The following is a 22262-nucleotide window of genomic DNA, read 5'->3' on the forward strand; positions in this document are numbered from 1 at the left end:
CTACATATACATAACAGTAACTTTTCATAACTCCTCTTCTAAATATAAACTACCACAGGCGGTGCTATCAACAAGCAAGGAAACTGTCACTGAAATATTTTAGAAAAAAAACAAAAAAAACCCGACACGAAATCATTTTCTTTTGGGCCATTAGTACGGGCAAATATTAAAAGTCACTATAATAATCAGATATTTCTACACTTTTAATAATTACATTGTAACGTTGGCTTCGTGCATCGTTTCCTTTACAAAGTGCTTAAGATGCTGTAAAAGTGCCTCCTGCAGTCATCCACAGTCCTGCTGAGAGTTTGTTTTGAGCTGCTGCTGTTTCAGCTCTAATTATAGCCCGTAACAGGGAAAAACGCAGCACACAGGTCCAGAAGCAGAAATGTACAGAGTGAGGGGAGAAAAGACTGAGCTGTACCTGTATCAGGAAAAGACAGGGATTATTCTGCTGTGCCGTCTCACCCTGACAACACCAGCGATCATATTTTAGCAATAAGTGGACTTTCTTGTTCATTAGTATAATTGTTGGGTTAATCAGTCAGCACCCCACCCCCCCACCCCCCACCCCACACACACACACACACAATATAGCTTCCCCATATCTGATTCCAAAGCACGGCTTATGTAAACTACATCAATGAATAAACAGCTTTGGTCAGTGTTACTGCTAATGAATGATCCTTAATGTTTTTTTTTTTTTAAACCTATGAATAGCTTTTCTTTTACTGGTTAATAAAAAAAACCCAGTTGCTACTTTATTCATAGATTCGTGTCAATATGCTGATCAAAAGTAATGAATAGTGGAAAAGTTTCATCGTTGATGTGACCATGTGAGGTTATTTAGGAGTCCCTGCCCTTTGTTTAGACTGTGCTGCTGAGTGTGTGTTTGGGAGAATGTAAATGGATGATAAATCTTTGGAGTGCTGGACCGACAAGGCCCCCCTCCCCATCCCCCCACCCCCCGACTGCTTTCCTATACAAGAGCTGATCTCTGTCTCCATCTATCCCCAGTGGGGGCCTCCCATGACAACATGAGTTACTAATATGAATCTGCATTTCATGTAACTGCAACATATTCACAAGTCTATAGAATAGAGATGAAGTGAATGTGTGTGTGTGTGTGTGTGTGTGTGTGTGTGTGTGTGTGTGTGTGTGTGTGTGTGTGTGTGTGGTATGAAGGGTGAGAAACATCCTTCATTTTGCATGGTGCCAGCCTGAGGACATATAGAGCTGCTGAAAGGGAATTAGAGGGTTGAGCCGTGTGTCATTGCCCTGTTAACGGCCTAAATGTCCCACTGCAGGATCATGGCCATGATTGAAAAAGCACCTTAAGCTACTTAGAAAAAAAGCTGTCCGTTAAGTTCCAAAGAAAACAAGCACTGCTAACAAAACAACTCCCGTATGATACTGCAACCTGACAGCAGTTTACTTCAGTGTAGGAAAAGTACCAACCAATCTGAAGTGTATATTTAGATCGCTCTTTTCCTCCTGCAGTAACCTCAGCGTGCTTTATGTTTACTTATCCAGTGACGCTAATGAGTCGGACCAGGAAATGTGGTGTCATGACTACCCAAGTCGAGGATTTCTCTGTTAGCCATTCATCTCCATCAGCTCATTCCAATGAAACTCACGGTATCTGCGTCGACATGCTTCTATATTAAGCCCAAAACACAAGCACGTGAAGGCAGGTGCGCCGCACAGCCATGGAAAGTGAATGCCTGTGTTTCTGCTGTAAAACCTACTTATGCAATGCTTGAACAGGCTGCTTATGTTGAGTTGCATTGAAGCAAGAGTTTTTCTTGAGTTTGCTAATATTAGACACCATAAGCTAATCTTAAGACAAGTGCCCTGAAATGAGCAAGGCTGTGTTTTATTGTGAGAATATATTATTTATTGTCTAAAAAAGTTAAGTTGTCTCTATTTAGGAAAGTGTAAGATACATTTTGCAGTTATGTACTTGGGTACGCGTTGAGTCTTACAGAGTGTTTGGCACTTGGTAGCATTCTACACCTAGTAGCTAGTTAAACATCAAATTGTAAATAAAGGGTGAATTTATGCCAATTCCCCTCCACTGCCGTTAAACAATCAAATAAAACTAATTGCGTCACAATTTCTGAGAAAAACATTTGTTCATAACAGTCACAAAAAAAACCTCCACCATATGATGGAGGAACTTATTAATGATGGGTCTGTTCTACATACGTGCCCCAGTAACCAATGACAGTGTGACACTGATTCAGCACCACACTATAACAACTAAATGGAATTATTTGACCCTTTATTATAATATTACATCTGTACTTTTTGTTGATCCAAAAGTTATCAGTAAAATAAACTGATTTGCTTTGCCTCTGGCCGATATGGGCACAAAGAATGACCTTCAACTTATGCCATAATCACAAACTATTGGGTTAATGCATACACATCATTGTTAAGCTTTTAGGTCACTACGCGACAGTAAAATGGCCTTTCCATTCTTCCGATTTTCCAACTTCACTCTTGATTATGACCGGATGGTGGCAGATCTTTACTTCCTGAAACTAGGAAGACTTTTCCAGGAAAACCTTACAAAGCCTCAGCTGAAAGTTCATTACAGATAATGCCACTTTGATGTGTTTCTGTTCCTGGAATCAAATATCAAACACTGATCCTTTCCTCACACAGCCTCGCCCCTCAGAGCCATCCACCATCTTTAAGCGGTTCTGATGCTGTTATTTGGCTACGGAGCGATGCGGTGCCTGGAGCTGTGGCTGATGTTGACCCAAGTAAACCGGTGGACAGGATGTTCCTGAGAGCCCCTCGGCTCCAGGGGGGGGCGTCCTCTCTCCGTGGCCCTCAGCCTGTTTGTTTTTCCGGCTGAGAGTCGCCATTGGCTCCCCCCACATCCCTCTCTGCCCCAGCCATCACTCTGCCTCAGCAAGAATGTAAACACATGGAGGACTTGACCACGTTCTGCATTTGTACAAACAGATGCACTGTGTGTACAGTATACACAACACGAGGGCAAATGCCAAAATAATGCATGAGTAAAAAATTATGTAGATTATCCTGCTGCACCTGCATTGAAATATGGATACTATTACTACGGCATGTTAATGCCCCTATTACAGCGATTATGTTCTGTTACTCTCTGAACACATTATTTAAGAGGTTATGAAATAGACCTGGTTAAACTATCTCACACCTATCATCTGTCTTGCTTTGCCCCCGAGCTATAATATAACAAGGCCGACTAATATCTTTCCAGCATCTTCATATCAGGACGTCTCCTTACCAAGAAATGTTTGTACTCTTCACCTGAAAAATGGTCAAAGCTCCCACTCCCAAACACAGCAGGGCCGACCTGCAGGCATCGGAGACCCAAACAGTTTACGCGCCGGCACCGCAACCTCTTTAACCTTCCACATAGCACCTGTCCTGTCCGCTAAACACTCTCCCCATTTGCAGGAGAGTGTAAACATTTGCAATGTTTACCCCCCGTCCCTCTCGCCCCCGCCCCCATCCCCCCTGTGAGCTAAAGGGTGGACCTGGGTGAGGAGATGCACATTAACACTCCCGCACGCTTACAGCTTTCACTTGAAATTTACTCCCTAAATTTATGGCTATTTGTGTGGGACTGAAGGGAAATTTATGTAACACAGTCAAAACTGTCAGTTTGATTAGTGGGAAAACAGAATTTGTTAAATCAAATTATTTCAACACTATAAACCTTTTCACCTGCTGTTTTTTAGATGTCAGAATAAACCTGACCTTTAAAGGTAAAATTTTAACCACCATTGAAAAAATGTCAGTTCAACTCGGAATCCTTGGACGTTGTGTTTTTGGGCCAACAGTTTAGAAACATGCAGGTAAGAGAGGCACTGATACTAACTGCTTTACCAACAGTAACCCCTCATAGAACAGAAAGAAACGCAGCCAGGAGATAAGTGGCACTTCTTATGAGCTCAGCAAATAGTTGGATAAGTGTCTTTATTTATACGCCCATGTGTCCCTCTATAATTGCTAACAACACATTTGTAACCCTTCTGTAAGGGTTGTCCAAACACTTTCTGGGAAATAGTTGTTAATCATGTTATATGAGGTAGCTGACAGTGACCCCCGGAGTGCAGTAAAGGTCACATACTGATGAAATACAGTAGTACAACCTGGTGAAAGTTTTTTTTTAAATTTCTTCTATCTTTTATTTTGTGACATTCGTACATTATGTTGACGCTGATGTATGCCATATACACTAATTTAACCTGAATGTTTTCTCAACAAGCTGAAAGCCTTAAAACACAAAGACATTTGTGGGGATTGCTTGTCATTTTTATCGACGGATCAAATAACTGTGTTCGGAGGGGTTGTCCATTGGGACAAGACATCAAAATCTAATGCAGTTCTATGAAGTGCTTCAGCACCTTTTAGCACATTCTTTTGGTTTTACAATCTGCAGCTTCACTGTTTGCTGTTAGCCAAAGAAGAGTGAATATTAAACTTCCATTCATCTGGTGAACCAAAACACGATTTCAAATTACTTTGTCTGCTGAATGTTAGCAACAACAACTTTTTAAAGGTACAATTCGTGATTTGTTCCTCTTGGAGACATTGTACTCACCATACGATACTTTGGAAGGTGATACTGTGGTTGCGTTCAGATTGTCCACCTGTCCAACATAAAGTTCACTCTACGGTAAATCAGCCAGGACATGGTGCTGTTCGAAAGATCAACTGTAAATATGATCAACAACATAGACAACTACATGTTAATGTACACACCAGAATGTAGTACAGAGACCATCATGGTGAAGGTGAAGAAGAGCCATCACATGTCTACAATGCAGCAAAGAAATAGGCTGTGCAAGTGTTAGTAGTGCTTTTGTTGTTGTCGTTTTACAAGATAACAAATTATATCACTTTTCTTTTTTACAAGTTCAGTTTTATGGAACCAGAATCATAAAATAACTTTTTTAGGCTCCACAGTTAACTTAAAGTAGCCAAACTGATGTTGACAGTCAGCTCAGATTTGTCAAGTAAATGTTCACAATTAATATATCAGATTACTGTATAATAGCATAGTTACAGCTGCAATCCTGCTCATGCTTTCATAAGTGGATACAGTGCAGTCAAAGTATGTTGTAAATAAAGTTACATGTGCACAGACTTGTGTTGATGTTTTATTTCAACATTGTAAAGAGATGTCAATTACAACATTGGATATATCAACTTTGGAGTCTGTGTCAAGCTTCCAGTGTTCATACAGCCTGGAGAACATTGACAGTTGGCTATTTGAAACCCAAACAAGCTAACAAAAGACTTACAGAGTCTCATAAGAAATATTAACCAACAATCAATCAGTTCTGTGAGGGACATAAAAGGAATAATGACTCCAGCCGAGAGCTTTCGTTTTGGCCTGTTTTTTGGCTCGTGTGTTTATCTCCTGCGACAGTCGTCTATATACATTGTAACCCAGATATCATAGGAACCCACTTGTAAATTAAATGCTGTTTGCTATGAAACAAATGAAGTGGGATTAAATGACCTACTTGTGTTTCTCCTGTAGTCCAAAATCTGCATAGGTTACAAGCTAAAGTGTCACAAATACTGTTAAAGATAAACACAAGCCTGACTGTGTTTGGATTTATGTAGCATAAATGTCGGAGACTGCTCAGTTACAGCTGCATATAATCCCAGATATATCACACTGTGAATGTTGCCAGTATGTTTTGAAGGTGACAAACAACAGGGTTATTACGTACTTAATGTGTGAAAATGTGCAGGCATTTTCCACAGATCATGCGAGTGGTACCGTGTCTACAAACTTGACTTGAAGCCAGCTCAGCAGCAGGTTAAAAATGAAATGATCTGCATTCTTCTGTGATGATGAAACACTCTGGGCCAGACATCTTGCCTTGAACACAGCACAAAGATGCAAACTAACAGAAGGAACCTTCTATTCTACAGATCAGCGTTTTACTGAAAAGAATCAACCCAGTGTCATGGAAAAGCGTGACATAGACATTTAAAGCTGGACTCAGCAGGAAGAGAAGAGGCTGTTTAGGAGGTAATATGAGAGATCAAGTGGGCCCATTTCAAACACTCTTCATGGTTTTGATGGTTGAAACCTTACCTACGGTTCATACTCTTCCAGGTAAGGTTACATGTGTCAAAGCTTGGCAGTTACATGCAATTAAACTACAAAATAAATACAATAGTAATCAGTTACAGTTAGTGAAAAATATATATAATTAGTTACAATTACTATTCAAAATGTTGCTATATCTGAATATATTATTTCAAGCCAGTATCTCGGCAAAGCGTGACATAGAGATGGCGCCCACTACAGCCAAACATGAGACGCGTCACGCCTAGACAGCCCAAAGCGTGTCTATCTCACGGTTTGCTGTAATGAAAGGGCGTGTCTATTTCACGCTTTGCCGAGATACTGGCTTGAAATGATATAGCAACATCTTTTATAAATACTTATAAAAAAAATTGTACTAACTAACTGATTACGATTATATTTATTTTGCAATTTAAATACATGTAACTGCTCCCCAGCACTGCTGATGAAGCAGTGACAAATGTTACCTTACCTACTAGAGTATGAACCACGGGAGAGGTTTCAACCATCAAAACCGTTAAGGGTGTTTGAAATGGGCCCACTTGATCTCGAGCATTACCTCCTAAACAGCCTCTTCTCTTCCTGCTGAGTCCAGCTTTAAATGAGAATCCCACCACAGCAACACCCTGAGGCCATGAGTCTGCTTCAAACTGCTTCACTGTCATTTAGTTACATTTCTCTGCATTACAATGCCAATTTCTGATATATTCCCCCTCCGTTTTAAACCTCATCTTTACTGTCTGTTAGTGTGGATATACGGCTCTGTCAAAGCTGTTTATTTTCACGCTTATAGAATTTGAAAAAATTGAATGTCACCATTAGTTTCAGTTATCACAGTCAGAAATAATGGCAGGGCTGGGGCACTATGAGGTCCTGAAACTCAATCATATTCCATATATTTTCTCTGCAATGGATTCTGTCACATCAATGCCACATGTACATTTGAAAGTTTTATTATATGTAATAAAAACACAGTTATAATTCCACATGATGCATCACTGAGGTTTGTTTCCTCAGTTCAAAACAGATAAGTATGTGTTTTCATTTTACCTGCCCCTTCGTATTATTTTCTTTTTCTTCAATATACTTTCATTGACATCATAAATCAGAAGAATTTATGGAGTTTTTGATATTTAATATCGTGGATTTTAGATTATCTGTAAGCTTTAAATAAACTGTAATGCTTTTAGTAAACTATTTTTACATGTTCACCCTGACACAAAACTCTACTGTTAATGGAAAGCTGAATTAATCAGTCTTTACTTACATTTGACTTTATTCCAGTCAGCTAATATTCTTACTCTGCGTTTTCAGAAAGCTAGCTATCTTTAGAAGTTGTTTTCAGCAATAAATACATAAACAAATTCTGTGTGCGATATTAACCTTGCATCTATGGTAGCAGACAGACAAATATTTGTCAAATTATGTATTTTTTTCTCGAATGTTTGATTACTCACAATGAATGTCAGTCATATGCTCTGTGGGGCATTCAAGTCTGTTTTAGGAGGAGAGATTGCAGCAGCTGGTGATACAGAAGTTCCAAAACAGAGCTGAAGAAAGAGTTCATATTTGACTTATGTTACATGCGTGGTCAAAGAAGAAACTTTGAATGAATGTTCAGCTGGGCTATTGTTTATTAGCACGTCAGCCCGTTTTGCTGCACAGTCTGCTGGGAAAAAAAAAAGCGATGCAGCTTTAATCTAATAAAGGAAACCATTTTATTTTTCCTTTACACAACCAAAGTCCACTTTCTGCTTTCTGCATTTAGGTCAAATATGTTGTCAGTTGTGTTTTTTTTTAGCTTATGTTGATGGCCCAGTCTGTTAAAAAAAAAAAACATAAAATAATAATTAATATTGCAATCAAGCAATAATATTATTTTCTCTGTGGTTTTTATACATTTTGTCAATTTGGAAATGTTTTTTCCTCTAATGTTCGACTGGTTACAGTTGATTTCAGCTATGTTCATAAAGTAATGTAATGATTATTTTTTTGTGCTTTCTTTGTTTCCCCAAACTATCAATTAATGCAGCTTTAATAATAATAATAGATTTGTATTTTTTCCCCTTCTATTATTAATATTTTTTTCAACTTTCATACCCTGATATCTAATTTACAGTGATTGTGATATTTTTTCTGTAATATGTTGTGAGTCGGGTTTCACCCAGGTCATGAGGCTCATGCAGGCAGCTCTGCTCACCCATTTGCTTTCCTGTGTTTGGCTTCATTGCTGTTAGTTTACATTAGATCCCCATTAGTGTCACAAATAATGGGTGATGCCCAGTTTTTTGTGTGAGATAGCTCAACAGAAGGGAGGCATTAGTGTCTTCCCTCTCTGCTTCGAGTCCAGCTGGTGTTCTGTTTGCCGGTGTGCATATGTACATGTGGATTATGATTTTTGATGTACAGGTCTATGTGCTGTTTGTACATTAGCATGGGTTAATTTGCTTGTGTGTGAGATCTGTTTTCCTGGACAGCAAAGTGAGTCCAGTAATGTCGCCGGCTCTCCCCGGGCCTTATCTTGATTGGTCAGGGGAAGACGGGGTGGGAGAGGCGATCTGTTGGTGAGGATCCACAGGCGCTCTCAGTTGCATTGCGTCTGTAGGGAGTCTAGACAGATCAAGCGCTTTCGCAGCCTGAGAGGTCTTCATGGACACATGGGGGACTCCTTCATCAAGGAAAACCCACAAATTATATCTGCCATTAAGAAGTCCAACAGTAGTTAATTTAAAGAACCATAAAGTATCCTGGATCCTGGGAAAAAAATTTATCAAGAAGATTTTAAGGAATGACATTAAAACTGGTGAAAGTGTTGACATCCGCTTCGACAAGCATCTCAGCTTTTTAGCTTTTCCTCCAATCATCCCGGCAAATTCTTCACAGAGCTACCTGAGAGGAGGTCAAGTTCACATCAGCTACACCTGATTTGGCAAGGCAAGAGGAGCGGTGCTGAGTGGAAGTAAGGAGCTGAAGCGAGGATGAGCGAGAGGCCCGGCGAGTCCAGGGGAGAGGTATGAAGTGGCCAACCGGCCAAGAGACCCAGAAACCAGCCGCTTTTAATGTGAGCATACAGCACCATGCCAACCCTGCTGTTAACCTGGAACAAGAGGACCAAACTCCTGCTCACACTCCTCTTTGTAACCTTCAACCACCAGGTAATCATGCTTCTCCATTAACTTACACTCAGTTTTAAATGCTGCTGCTTCTCTTTTTGTTTCATCTTTCTCTTGACTTCACAGAAGACTCATTTTGCTTTACTGTTTGTACCAAAATGATACGCTGTATTTGTCATGAGACACAGCGAAGACCCTGCTGACAGTGTGACTGACTGTGGAGGTGTTTGTAATACAGCATGTAGCAGATTATTTTTCTCTATTTTTTCGCATTGAGTTTGAGCTACAGGAGGTCCCACTGCTCTGCTGTCTCTACTAGTCTGAAAAAAAACCTGTTTTGTGACAACAAATTTCTATCTGCTTTGCAAAACATAAATGAGTGGGAGGTTTTTCCACATGGGATTAAAGAAAAAAAAAACACTTGAAATAGAAAACAAAACATATTAGAGTGCTTAATAGTTTTAGAGAAATTTCACATGCATCCTCCACATGATAATACAGGGAACTATTTGTGGAGTTGAGACCGTGGGTTTGAAGCAGGTTGAGCCTCATGGGACACAACAAAGCAGACAGGTAGACAGCAGCTCTTGGCTATCCTTCCTCGGTGACATCGCTCTGGATGAGTTCTTGACAACACGAACCTCAGTAAATTAAAACGCTCTCTATCGGCAGGCTCACATGAGATATATATGCTGTGACACAGGTGGCGAACGAGCCACCAGGCGGAGGTTGCAGCGGTTGCAGAGTTCAGCTGCTGCTCTCACTGGGGTGTGAAGATGGGGAGCGCTGAGCTGAGACAGGAGAGCCACCGTCCTCGGCCCTGACACTGAGCTATAGAGGACGGAGGTGGTGACAGTGGTCGGTGACTCGCTGCTCAAATACAGGAAATCCTAATATGTCTCACTAATGAGAGCAAATTTAGGAGTAATCATAATTTATGACTGAGGCCAGGACACACCCACCCACATTGTTCATATCATTTAGTCAAGAACAAATAGAAAGGTGTGTTTGCATTGCTGCAGGTATGACACTGATGCAGTGAGCCAGGCTGATAAATCGCCTTAATCAACTACAAATTACATTCAGGCGGAAACGTCGCCTCGGTGACGGAAGGTGATTAAATACTCCCACCAAGTGGGTCAATAGCTGTACTGCAATACATTCAGTCTTATCACAGTAGCACTGCTTCTATGCCACGTTTGTTTGTAGGACATTTCAAATAAGTTTTTTAATACAAGTGTATGTGTGATTCTGTGCAATGACTTGGTGAGTAAATGCACTACAGTCAATTTAATAAATTTAAACTCATTGCATGTCAACATCAATTAAATGTTACATGCTATAGATACTATTGTCATTAATTGCAAAACAAAATGTAATACAAAAAACTTACAAAACGTTAATTTATCACCAGTATATGCAGAATAACACTGTAATATACAGTATACGCTGTCTGTGGGAAGCACTGAGTCCTTGAATCATATAAAGTATAATGTTGTTGTAATGAAGTGGCGCCTCTTAACTCAAAGCTTAATTTCCTAAGTTCAACAAGGCGGACAACCAGGGGTGTGATGAATAAACAACACAAAAATGCCTGTTGCCGACTTACCAACTCTAATACTGACATCTGAAAGTGAACTACATAAACTACTCACCTTCGTGTTGTTCAGAACATTGTCCTTAACATCATTGTCTTTGTCATTTTTGTGTCCTTTGTCATAAATCACAAGGTGGCTGGAGACACAAACAATCAACATTTTTTGCATGTAATATTTGCGTTCTGTGTGAAAGTACTCAAGAATAAAACCATAATTCAAAAATATATATTAATGTGCAAATTATTGCATGAAAAAATGCAACAAGTGTGTAAAGAGCACCTGATGAAAAAACTCAATCCCATGCTAATTTGATTTACTAACAATCTTAATTAATCATTTCTAAAATGTTTTGTGTCCATCTTTGAACAGACATTAAAACCACATCAAATATTTAGTTTTGTAGGATTTTTTTTTTTTTTTTTTTTTATCTCCAATGGGCTTTTTTTTTTTTTAATCTTAAATGTAACTTATTCGTTACTTGTACTTACTTTTGATTGGATATTATGCTGGAATTAAACTAATCAAATAATAACTTGTATGCCTCTTCTTTCTGAATCCACGTGGAAGGTGACGGGCTCATTGCTTGAAAGTCTGATAGCCAAGCGGACTGAATACTGGGAGAATTGCAACAGAACTCTGGCAGCAAGTGCAGTCTCAAAAACTGGTGCGCATTCCACCTGATGGTAATTATCTTGATATTTATTTCTCCTCTGAAATGCTCAAACATTAATTTTGGTTTCCAGGAAACTACTGTAAAGGAACATTTGACACGTTTGTGTGTTGGCCCCATTCGTCTCCTGGGAATGTGTCCGTCTCCTGTCCTGCTTACATACCATGGATCAGCGAGGGTAATGTCGTGTTATATTTACTTCAAAAACAACTCATGCATGAACTTAAAAACACTTTTACAAGATGAACTACCCTTTGTGCTTTTCTTTGTCAGTTCCTTCATTTTAATCTAATCAATCAGTGAGTGTATCGCAGGACATTCTGCTGAATACTGTTACAGGATCAGGTGTTAAACAGGGAGGTGTTAAACGGGGCAGCTAAATGTTTAAACATCTAATACGCAGTCATGCCTGCAATGTCAGTAGGTTGGCTTGAATCCGACCTTTACTGTTGCACCATTATTGAGTTGAAATTAGATGGTTTGACACTCATGCCCACCTAAAGTTTAGTCGGAGAAACATTTCATCACTCTTCCAGGTCACTTTGTCACTTCCTGTTAAATATCAGTTTTTCTTTTCGACTCTTGCGGAAAATTGTTGAAATGTTGGTTTCTTCTCAATAATTTTGTAAGTTCTGCTGTCAGGACCTTACTCCCTGAGATGACTTAAATTGTGATTTGGTGTTATATAAATGAAATTGAAAGTGAATTTAAATCACTAACTTTGTAAGATCAGCTCAGATTAATACTGTGCCAGCTGTGGCAAACTATTTGAATCATGCATCCAATTTTGTACATGGCTGTGCACGAATGTAAAAAAACTAAACTAAACTAAAACAATTACCCGTCCAGTCAGTCAGCGACTCTTCTCACTGGACTGACAGAGGAAATCCTGCATATCAATGTGTTTTTCAATGACCTGCAGACAGCACCAGGAGGGTACACCGACAATGTTTGGAAAATGGGACGTGGCGACTGATGGAGAACTCCTCGGACCCCTGGAGGGAGGACTCCGAATGTCTGGAGGACCATTACTTTAAAGACAAAGTGAGGAGGATGTGTAGTTTCAGTTCCCCTGGAGTGTTAGAGTTGATAGCCAGGCATATATTTGTCACTTTGTGGTCTCTAATCCATCCTTTGTCAAAGAGTAAAACCATCAGCAATTGTTTTCTTGGCAACGAAGGAGCTGTGTTCTCGCCATAAATTTATGTATGTGTGTATGCGGGTGTGTGTGTGTGTGTGTGTGTGTGTGTGTGTGTGTGTGTGTGTGTGTGTGTGTGTGTATGCGGGTGTGTGTGTGTGTGTGTATGCGGGTGTGTGTATGCGGGTGTGTGTGTATGCGGGTGTGTGTGTGTGTGTGTATGCGGGTGTGTGTGTGTGTGTGTGTGTGTGTATGCGGGTGTGTGTATGCGGGTGTGTGTGTGTGTGTGTGTGTGTGTGTGTGTGTGTGTGTGTGTGTGTGTGTGTGTGTGTGTGTGTGTGTGTATGCGGGTGTGTGTATGCGGGTGTGTGTGTGTGTGTGTGTGTGTGTGTGTGTGTGTGTGTGTGTGTGTGTGTGTGTATGCGGGTGTGTGTATGCGGGTGTGTCTCCAGGAGGACGAAAAGCTTCGGCAGACAGCCCTGCGGCTCATCTCTGTCGTTGGCTATTCCCTGTCCCTGTTCTCCCTCACGCTGGCCACTCTCCTGATGGGCGTGTTGAGGTCAGTTGTCAGGAGCAAAAGAGCTTTCTGAAGAATACCATTTTTAAATTCGGTTTATGAAAACTATGATCATCATTTGTATGCGTTATGAAAACACTGTACTGCACTGTGATCGCTGAAACCTGGGATATAGTAGCAGAATAACATGATGATAACATGGTAGCATTATAAATGCAGCTATATATATTGTGCCACCAGAGCCGTTTAGTAGGAAGACAGTTACCATATAAGGCATTTTTTACCATTTACATTTTGATTTGAGGATTTTTTTTCCCCCCAATTTGATAGTGATTTGCGCTACCTCTGAGTGCATCGTGTGAATCCTTCAGGCCGAGGAAACATGGCGTATAGATTTCCTTCCGCATAAAGCATTTAAAAGGGCGACGATTTTGAAGTCCATCCATTTCACTTGTCATAATGTAGCTTCTATTAGTCAATTTGGAGAAACAGTCAATAAGACATGAGACACTTTTACAAGCTGTAAGTGCACTGATGTTATGTAGCAGTACACAGGACTGGAGACGACTCTCTATAAAGAGACATTTACAAGACTATGGAGATTATCAATCATTATAAATGACATTATGAACCACCAGGGAGCATTTCCATGTAGCTCCATGTGCCCTTATCATTTTTCATTTCCTCTTTTGTTATGACATGCGTCCTTAGTAATGCTTTTACAGTAGCACAGATCAATGCCTTCTTCAGATTGATCCTGTATCTGCTTACCAGGAAGCTCCACTGCACCAGGAACTACATCCACATGAATCTGTTCATGTCATTCATCCTGAGAGCTGTGGCTGTCATTTCTAAGGAAATCATACTGTACATCATGTATTCCAACCTACCCAAGGACGACCCTGGATGGAACTCCTACTCGAGCTCCGCGGTACACTCACCATCGCCTCATTATTCATGTATAAAGAGATTATTAACCATTTATTCCTGTCTTTGCTGCCAGTGTTTACAATTTGAAGACTAATACATTTTACATGCATTCTTCAACAGATATCGCTGATGTGTAAAATTTCCAAAGTGTGCATGGAGTACTTTGTGGCCTGTAACTACTTCTGGCTCCTGGTGGAGGCCGTTTTCCTTCACACGCTGCTCTTCACCGCCGTGCTGACCAAGCGGTGCCTGCTGAAGAAATACATGCTGCTAGGATGGGGTGAGTCAGGGATGAACTGTCCGCTTGCCTTTATGTTCATAATGCCATTCTTTCTGAATGTCAACAAATGCTATTCAAGATTAAACCCAGCAATGTATTGGTCTTTATTCAAATAACTTTTGGAAAACATAAAAAGTACATAAGAAAATTCAGGAAAAATAATTCAATGCAAGAAAAAAACAGGAAACTTAAAGTACAGAGCAAATGATCCAATATTACATATTAGTGAGCTTATTGAACTGCTCACTTGAGGGCATTCCACAACATTTCTATTGAATTAAAGTCCGGACTTTGTCTTTTCTATTCCAAACCATTTCCTTCATTCTCCTTCAACCACTCTTTGTTCACTGTCCTGCCAAATGACTCACTTGATATTCAGCTCACCAAAAGATTACCTGATATTTAGAATTCAACTTGTATAATTCATGATTGATTGTTCCATCAATAATGGCAAGCCATCCTGGCTCATATGCAACAAAACAGGTTCAAAATATAATACTACCACCACCATGCTTTACAGATGGGATGAGTCTCTCATGCTGGAATGCAACGTTTTCCTTTCTCTGTTTTTGTTTCAACCATCAACAAAACATTTTTCCAACAGCCTTTCTGTTTGTCAGCATTATCTTTAGCAAACTGCAGAGATGGGAAAATGTTAATTTTTGAGACACTGACTTTCTACTTGTAACCCTACCGAGCACACCATCGTTGTCTAGTGTTCTCCTGATGGTGGACTAACGCACATTAACAGTAGTCGATGTGCTGGAGGCCTTCAGTTGCTTTGAAGTTCCCCTGGGATCCTTTGTGACCTGGCAGATTATTGACACTTTGCTCTTCAAGCGATATTTGTTGGTCGACCACTCATGTTCAGAACTCATGTTCACAATGGTCATGGATTTCCTCCATTTGTCCACAAACTGTCTGTGTGTTGATTGGTGGAGTCTAAACTCTTTACAGATAGTTTTGTAACCTTTTTGAGCATGATGAGCATCAACAACTCCTTTTTTGAGCTCCTCAGTAATCTCCTCTTTTTTTGCCATGATACACTACAACAATCATGTGTTGTGAAGGTCAGACTTTGACAGAGTTCTCTTTTTAAATCAAACAGGGTGAACCTAAATATAATGTGAAAGCACCAAACTCTAACTTTAGTTCCAAATTAACTGCTAATCCTGGATGTTTACATACTTTTGTTACTCACAGATATATAATATCCAATGATCATTTCCTTCAATAGATAAATGAGTAAGTAAAACATTAGGTTATGTTCTTCTACTTTTAGGATTTGTGTGACAATCTGATGATGTTTTAGGTCATATTTATGCAGAAATATAGACAATTCTAAATGGTTCATAAACTTTCAAATACCACTGAAGGTTTCCAGTTCATAGTTGACGTCCCATACTCTTGGAGCTTTGTTCATGTTCCCTATGATTCTCTCTTTTATCCTCATTTTACTTTAGATTAATTTGCAGTCTGCTCTTTGTGTTTTATTTGTCTATTTCTTTGATTTTGGGCTGGCCCTTGTGTTTTAATTACACGGTCCCCTAAGTAAAGTTGTACCTTTTCTTAACTAAAATCTGCCTCCTTTGTTGTGCATTTGAGTCCTCCTTATCAAAGTGTAACACCATCTAGCTTTTGCCAGGATTGCTTAAATCAGCAGGAAGAGGACAGGTTGGGTGACACATTCTGTTCCCAGTGTGTTCTACAGATACAGATACGGATCACATTTTTATGTTTAATGTTTAAACTGAGTCGCTTATTTTAATTTGTTTACATTTGAGGATGATATATTGATCTAAAATGCTAGACTTAGCAGGAAGCATCTCATGCTGTTGCTACTTTTCAGGAACTCCTGTCTTGTTTGTGACACCATGGACAGTGGTGAAGATTGTATATGAAAACACAGAGTAAGTGTCTCAATACATGCTTCATAGTACATTCACTAAACAGACTGACATGTTCTCTGTTGCTTGACTCGTAAAACTACTTTTACTCCTTAAGATGCTGGTCTATTGTGAACAGATGGTTCTGGTGGATAATAAGGGGCCCAATTACTTTATCAGTGCTGGTAAGTGAGGCTGTCTGAACCCATTCTTGAATGCATTTCTAAGAACCAGTCGAAACAGTCACGTTAGTTACAGATCCATCATGTTGCTCCTGTGACAACACATATCAAATAAATTACACTCTAATTTCATGCTGTGTTTAATGGTTCCTGTCTTGTGTGGGCATGTGATATTGAAGCTGCTGAAGTCACAAGCGTGACTGATAATCGCTATTTTCACACTGACAGAAGGATTTTGAGATACAGCTTTCCTCATTGATTTTATCTTGTTACCATTTCCTTTGTGAACATTTCCTTTAAATCTACCTTAAATGTGTTGCAGGTAATTTTCTTCATATTTATCAAGATTCTGATGCTGCTGCTGTCGAAGCTGAAAGCAGATCAGGTGAAATTTACCGACTACAGATACAGGTATTTAAGATTGTTACTGCTTCCACAGCCAAATGTCAGGAAAGAAGTTTGACCTTGAGATCTCTTTCTTAAGTCTTTAAACAGAACAGTAGGTTTATGGTTTAACATTTACATGTTAATCACTCACTATATGTAGAACAAATTCAAATGTCAGCCCCATAAACTCTAACCATAAATGTCACGATGGGAGAGAAGCTCATGCATACATTTATAAAGATTTTCTTTCTCCTGTACTTTCTCCACAATTAATATTACAGCCTTTTTATGTCTTGCTAATTGAGAATAGCAACCATACAATAATTATACACCGCTGTATGTTTTTGTTTGTGCCCTTTAGTTTGGCCAGAGCAACGCTGGTGCTAATTCCTCTGTTGGGAATCCATGAAGTGGTCTTCACTGTGCTGATAGATGAATGTGTGGAGGGCAGCAGTCGCTACGCCAGGAACTTCATCAACCTCACCCTCAGCTCTTTCCAGGTAAAACTGATAATACTGAATATACAGCAGATACAAATATGTTGATCTGAAACCCCGTCGCAACTCTAATTTCGTTATACGCAATAATTTTCAGGGATTCTTGGTGGCTGTGCTGTACTGTTTTGCTAATGGAGAGGTACGTTTTTTTCTATCAGTGTACTGTAAGTGCAGTATAGTATAGTACAGTATAATATACTATAGTATGGTATGGTATAGTATAGTCTTGTATATTATATAGTATAGTATAGTATAGTATAGTATAGTATAGTATAGTATAGTATGTCAGGAAAACTGTATGGTTTAAAATGAAAACTGGGAAAAAAGGTAAAGGATGAATTTCTTTTGTTCTCATTTGATAGCTTGAAACTTCAAAGCAAATGTGCACTGGTACATGTGATTTCATCATGGACTTGAGCACAAATACATACAACTTTATGTTAAACTGTGGAAATTGGCAACAGAGACCTTTGAAATGCTTTAAAAAAAAAAAAAAAAAAAAAAAAAAAAAAAAAAAAAAAAAAAAAAAACTGAAGCAGCGGGCAAGGCGAGGTGTTTTGAGTGGAATTCGTATTTTAGTGGGAGAGTTTTCTTTCACATCTTTCATACGTGGAGTTGTGCATGAATTTGTTCCCCTGGGTCAGACTGTCAACACAGATAATGATGTTCTCAGGCATCTGAGGGAAAACACTCAGGGCAAACAACCTGAACTATGGCACAATGTCATTTTGGTTCCCCACCATGACAACACACCTACTCACAGCCCATTAAAAAAAGCACATTCCTTGACAGCAAAAGTGTTGCCCCCGGTTGCAACTTCTGTTGTTCCCCAAAGAGTCATGGAGAAATCCCAATGTGCATTACCAGTGGTAAAAACAACATGGGCCACACAGATGTTGATGTTGATCAAGCAAAATAACACTTACTCTGGAAAGTTAGTGCTCCATGCACATTTCAATAAAACACAGGTCAAAATTTTAAAAAATCCCTTCAGGAAAACTGTAAATGCAGAAAGAAAATACGTTGTTAATTGCATAAAAATTTTAGCTTCATGTCGAGATGTATACCTATAGTACATGCAGTATATGCTCTCTGAAGTAGTGGTGTTTCTGTCTTTAGGTCCAAGCTGAACTGAAAAAGCGTTGGCAGCTTTTCTTGTTCACCAACCACTTCAAGATCCGGACCTGTTTTCAGGGAGCTCCCCTCAAGCACCTGTGGAAGTGTACTCGAGGGCACTGGCCACGGTGCTCTCGACAGAGTGACTCCTCCGACGAGGGCGGCACTTCAAGAACGCACCTCCACCTGCTTCAGGTGGCTGTGCATGGAGGAGGTGGGGCGTTCAGACTTGGAGAGGTCAAAGGTCACTGGGCGAATGGCTGTGACGCGACAAGGCTCGACTTTCTGACCAGGAAAAGTCTGTCCAGTAGCGATGGCGAGATAACGCTCGGGGAGACCATGGAGGAGATTCTGGAGGAGAGCGAGTTCTGATCCCAGTGAGTCTCCTGGTATTTTACCACCTAACATGGAGGGGTACATACTGAATGTATAATTTCTGCTATGCTCAAGGGTATTTTGCTTTTGTTGAAGTACTGGAGCACACCTGTGCACAGTTAAGTTGTTGTCTCTGAGGTTGTGTAACAACTGTTCCTACGATGGCAAGTTTACATATGACAGTCAGTAATGTATATTTCCATTGCTTTGATTTAATAAAGTCAACAATATGATCCTGTTATTTTCAACAGTTGTGCGATTTCAGTCACAACAGGTTCCTGCAAATGTTTCAGAATAAAAGCCTTGTTCCTAAATGCCAGAGGGCTTTTAATTTGAAACAGATAAAGATATGAATAATGAAGGAACTCTAACAGGGCAAACGGCAGCAGATCAAAATGAGGCTTTGAGTTGACCTAGTAATCTATATGTCTTAAATGTCAATATGATGACTTTGACCATTCTATTTGTTTTTAATTGAGCCTCTTACATCCATTGTTTTAAAGATGATTGGATCTTCCAGCTCTTACATTTTTTTTTTAATGAATTTCAACTGCATGAAGAGAACTGTGAACATGTTATTTTCTCACCTGTAGAAAAATATTGGCATAGCGTCGTTTTAGCAGCGTTACACCTGGGCAGAAAATGTATTTAAAGATATGTACTTCCCCACAACCAGGCAACGTGGGCCATGTTTTCAGTGCAGGTCCCAGACCTCCAGAGGCTCCAAAGGCATGTCAGTTAGTTTATGGTTTGATTATTTCAAAACTTCACCTAACGAATCAATAGCACCATCCCTCACATTTTTGTCATAACCTTGTGGCGCCTTCCAGCAGATGTGTTAAAATCTATACCGTCAATATTTGTTTATATTGTGTTCTTATATTATAAAATGTTCACAAAAGCTCATACTAGACATGCCGAAAACCTAAAGGTTGGTCTCACCATGAAGGCCATCTGTAATCGGTGGTGCTAGAGGTTTTGTTGATGTGACTGTCGCAGGGTGAAGTACTCCAGCTGGTGTTCTACCAGCCAACATCCTGCTCTGTACTGTTCCATTTACACCAAACACTTTACATTTACTCAACATAGCCATCCTTGCTTCCAAACTCTGATTAGCTGTTTGTTAGCTTGATGGAACAGTAACTCCTTGTTGAAGAGAAGCTTGTGGAAGGCAAGAGCAAGAAACATTCGCTTAAGTGGCAGTGAATGATGTGATGAGTAATGAGAGCTTCCTCGGTTTTATCTCTCCAATTCTTTAGTCTTTGTTTAGTCATTGTGGAGGGGAGGGCAGTCGGTTTTGATAAGAGGTCACCGTGAGGTCACTGCTGTAAATGCACACAGTGGACGTTACCCTACACAAATGCAACAGCAGCATTAAAAATGTTCGATAAGTTCATATTTTATTTACCATGTAATATATACCATCTTGCTATGTCAGGCCAGTTATAAATATCCACATGACACACCATCTGGATTGAAAAAAAAAGCATATAAATACAATGTATTTGTTGTCTGAATGTGAATATTGATGAATGCAAAGGAACTATGTGCAGCGAGTTGTATAGGCTTCTTGTGTTTTATATTCTTGTGAAGCTTAAAATGTGTCAAAGACATTGTACAGGTAAAACTATCTCATGATGTAGTCTCACAGAAATGTATGTACACAAATAAAGAAACAGTTAATCTGTCATGAATTTTATATCTGTGAAGATTCTCATTTATCTGGGTCATGATCAGTCTAAGTGTTATCCAAAAAAAAAAAAACAATTCTTGAAGACACTTCACCTCTCAAAGGCTTTTTTAGTTCTAGCTAAAGTTACTGAAGAAACTTGAAGTCATGTCATCACCAAAATGACACAAAGTAACTACAAAAAGCCCAACACAACACCAACGATAAGCAAAATGACTATAACAGGATATAAAATAACCATAACATTTTTTTTTTTTTTAATGAGATCACTTTTTTTTTTAGAGGAAGTTCTGCAAAATGACTACAAATATTGTTGTGTTCCTTTTGGCTTGGGAGCTTTATTCTATGTAGGAGTGGTGGAGACCTTTACAGTTTAAGGGGTCCATTGTTTTATAATCCACCCATTGATTTAGTCTAAAAGATGGCCAGATTCAACAGTTACAAACAAATTTTGTTAACTCCCCAGCCAAAAATCAAATCCCGGGTAAGGTTTTAATGAGTTCAGCATAAATGGGCATTATAGCAACATATTGTAGGATAAAAGTATTAAGCTCTTTAATCATTGTACTGTATATGGGGATTTAAATAACACTTATTTTTCCTCAGTTATGGAAAAGAATTGTAAAAGTAACATATTATGCCCCACTATTTAATGTACTTTGGCTGTGGGTTATTGTATTTCTCTTATTTTTCATTACCACACAATACATATTACATATTTAGGTGTTTAAATCAGGGTAAAGGTTCAGGTTCATGCCTCTAACCACCAATAAATGTCAGCAATTTGAAGATAATATACAATCATGATTTCTGGGCACATCAAGCTCTTCATCACATTCCTCTCTGGACCAAAATCCAATTTGCACCGAATTTAAAACAGTGCTGTTCCACCAGTGCTACAGCAGCCAGTACCCAGCATTAGCACTGCATCATCCACGTCCCACTGACTCCAGATTGCTTCTAGCAGCTATATTTTGCCCAGTTTTTCAATCATAATGACTGATTGTGCTCCACGACTTCCACCTTCTATATGAAGCCCGGCATCCTTCAGTGTTTCTGCAGCATCGCTCTCATGAGTGCACAGTTCTGCCAGAGTCACGTTCATCAAAGTTTATCACCCCATAAACGAGCAGCACAAACGTGACCTGAGACCATCAAAAGCACCAACAAAAAAACTGCTAAAAGAGCAGAGCAGAGCCTGCTGCAACAATAACGCAGACTCTACTGTTGTAGCGTATATCACCTTCACCATTTTCTGTAATTACATGTGTCACAACCAGGAGAGATACCTGATAAATTTGGAGTTAATTTTCTGACATCATGGAGGCCATTTGTTTAACATTTCAGAAGAGTCCACATTAATATACCAGCTTTGTGATTCACACAGTTGCTTTGAGCTAAAGCATGCTAAAGTGTGTTTGCTCACATAGTCAAGTAAGGTAAGGTGTAATGCTTTACAAGTACCAGGACTGTGTACTTATAACAGTCAATTATTTGAGTAGGACTGCTGGACACTTCCTCAATAGCACCATTATGGAAGAGTAAAGGGAGGGACCACCAACCAGCTGCGGTGGCTGAGGGAGCTGCAGCTGCTGCGAAAAGCTGGATTATACAAATACTAGTTGTACAGATTCACACAAAAGGGTTGATTTTTTTTACAATAAGTACCTTTTTACTGCTGTTGGATAGAAGCCACTAGGATGCTTATTGTGTGTGTGAATGTGAGAAATGAAAACACGTCCATTTTTGAGTAAAATTATCAAATAAATTCGTC

At 39.5% G+C, this 22262-nt stretch overlaps 1 protein-coding gene across 1 annotated transcript; it reads left to right on the forward strand.

Moving 5' to 3' along the window:
- The first annotated feature begins 9186 nt into the window (after nt 1-9186).
- Nucleotides 9187-18795, forward strand: LOC138201863 (glucagon-like peptide 2 receptor). Its single transcript, XM_069155368.1, has 13 exons — nt 9187-9264; nt 11388-11484; nt 11564-11668; nt 12413-12534; nt 13081-13187; nt 13920-14076; nt 14196-14355; nt 16205-16265; nt 16360-16426; nt 16746-16834; nt 17172-17310; nt 17405-17446; nt 18427-18795. Exons 1-13 carry the CDS (start codon nt 9187-9189, stop codon nt 18793-18795), a joined length of 1593 nt encoding a protein of 530 aa, XP_069011469.1.
- Nucleotides 18796-22262: the final 3467 nt, after the last annotated feature.

Source organism: Embiotoca jacksoni, unplaced genomic scaffold, assembly GCF_022577435.1.
Source record: "Embiotoca jacksoni isolate LCO1_2020_lvr unplaced genomic scaffold, fEmbJac1.0.p SCAF_20, whole genome shotgun sequence".
Classification (NCBI taxonomy): Eukaryota; Metazoa; Chordata; class Actinopteri; family Embiotocidae; genus Embiotoca; species Embiotoca jacksoni.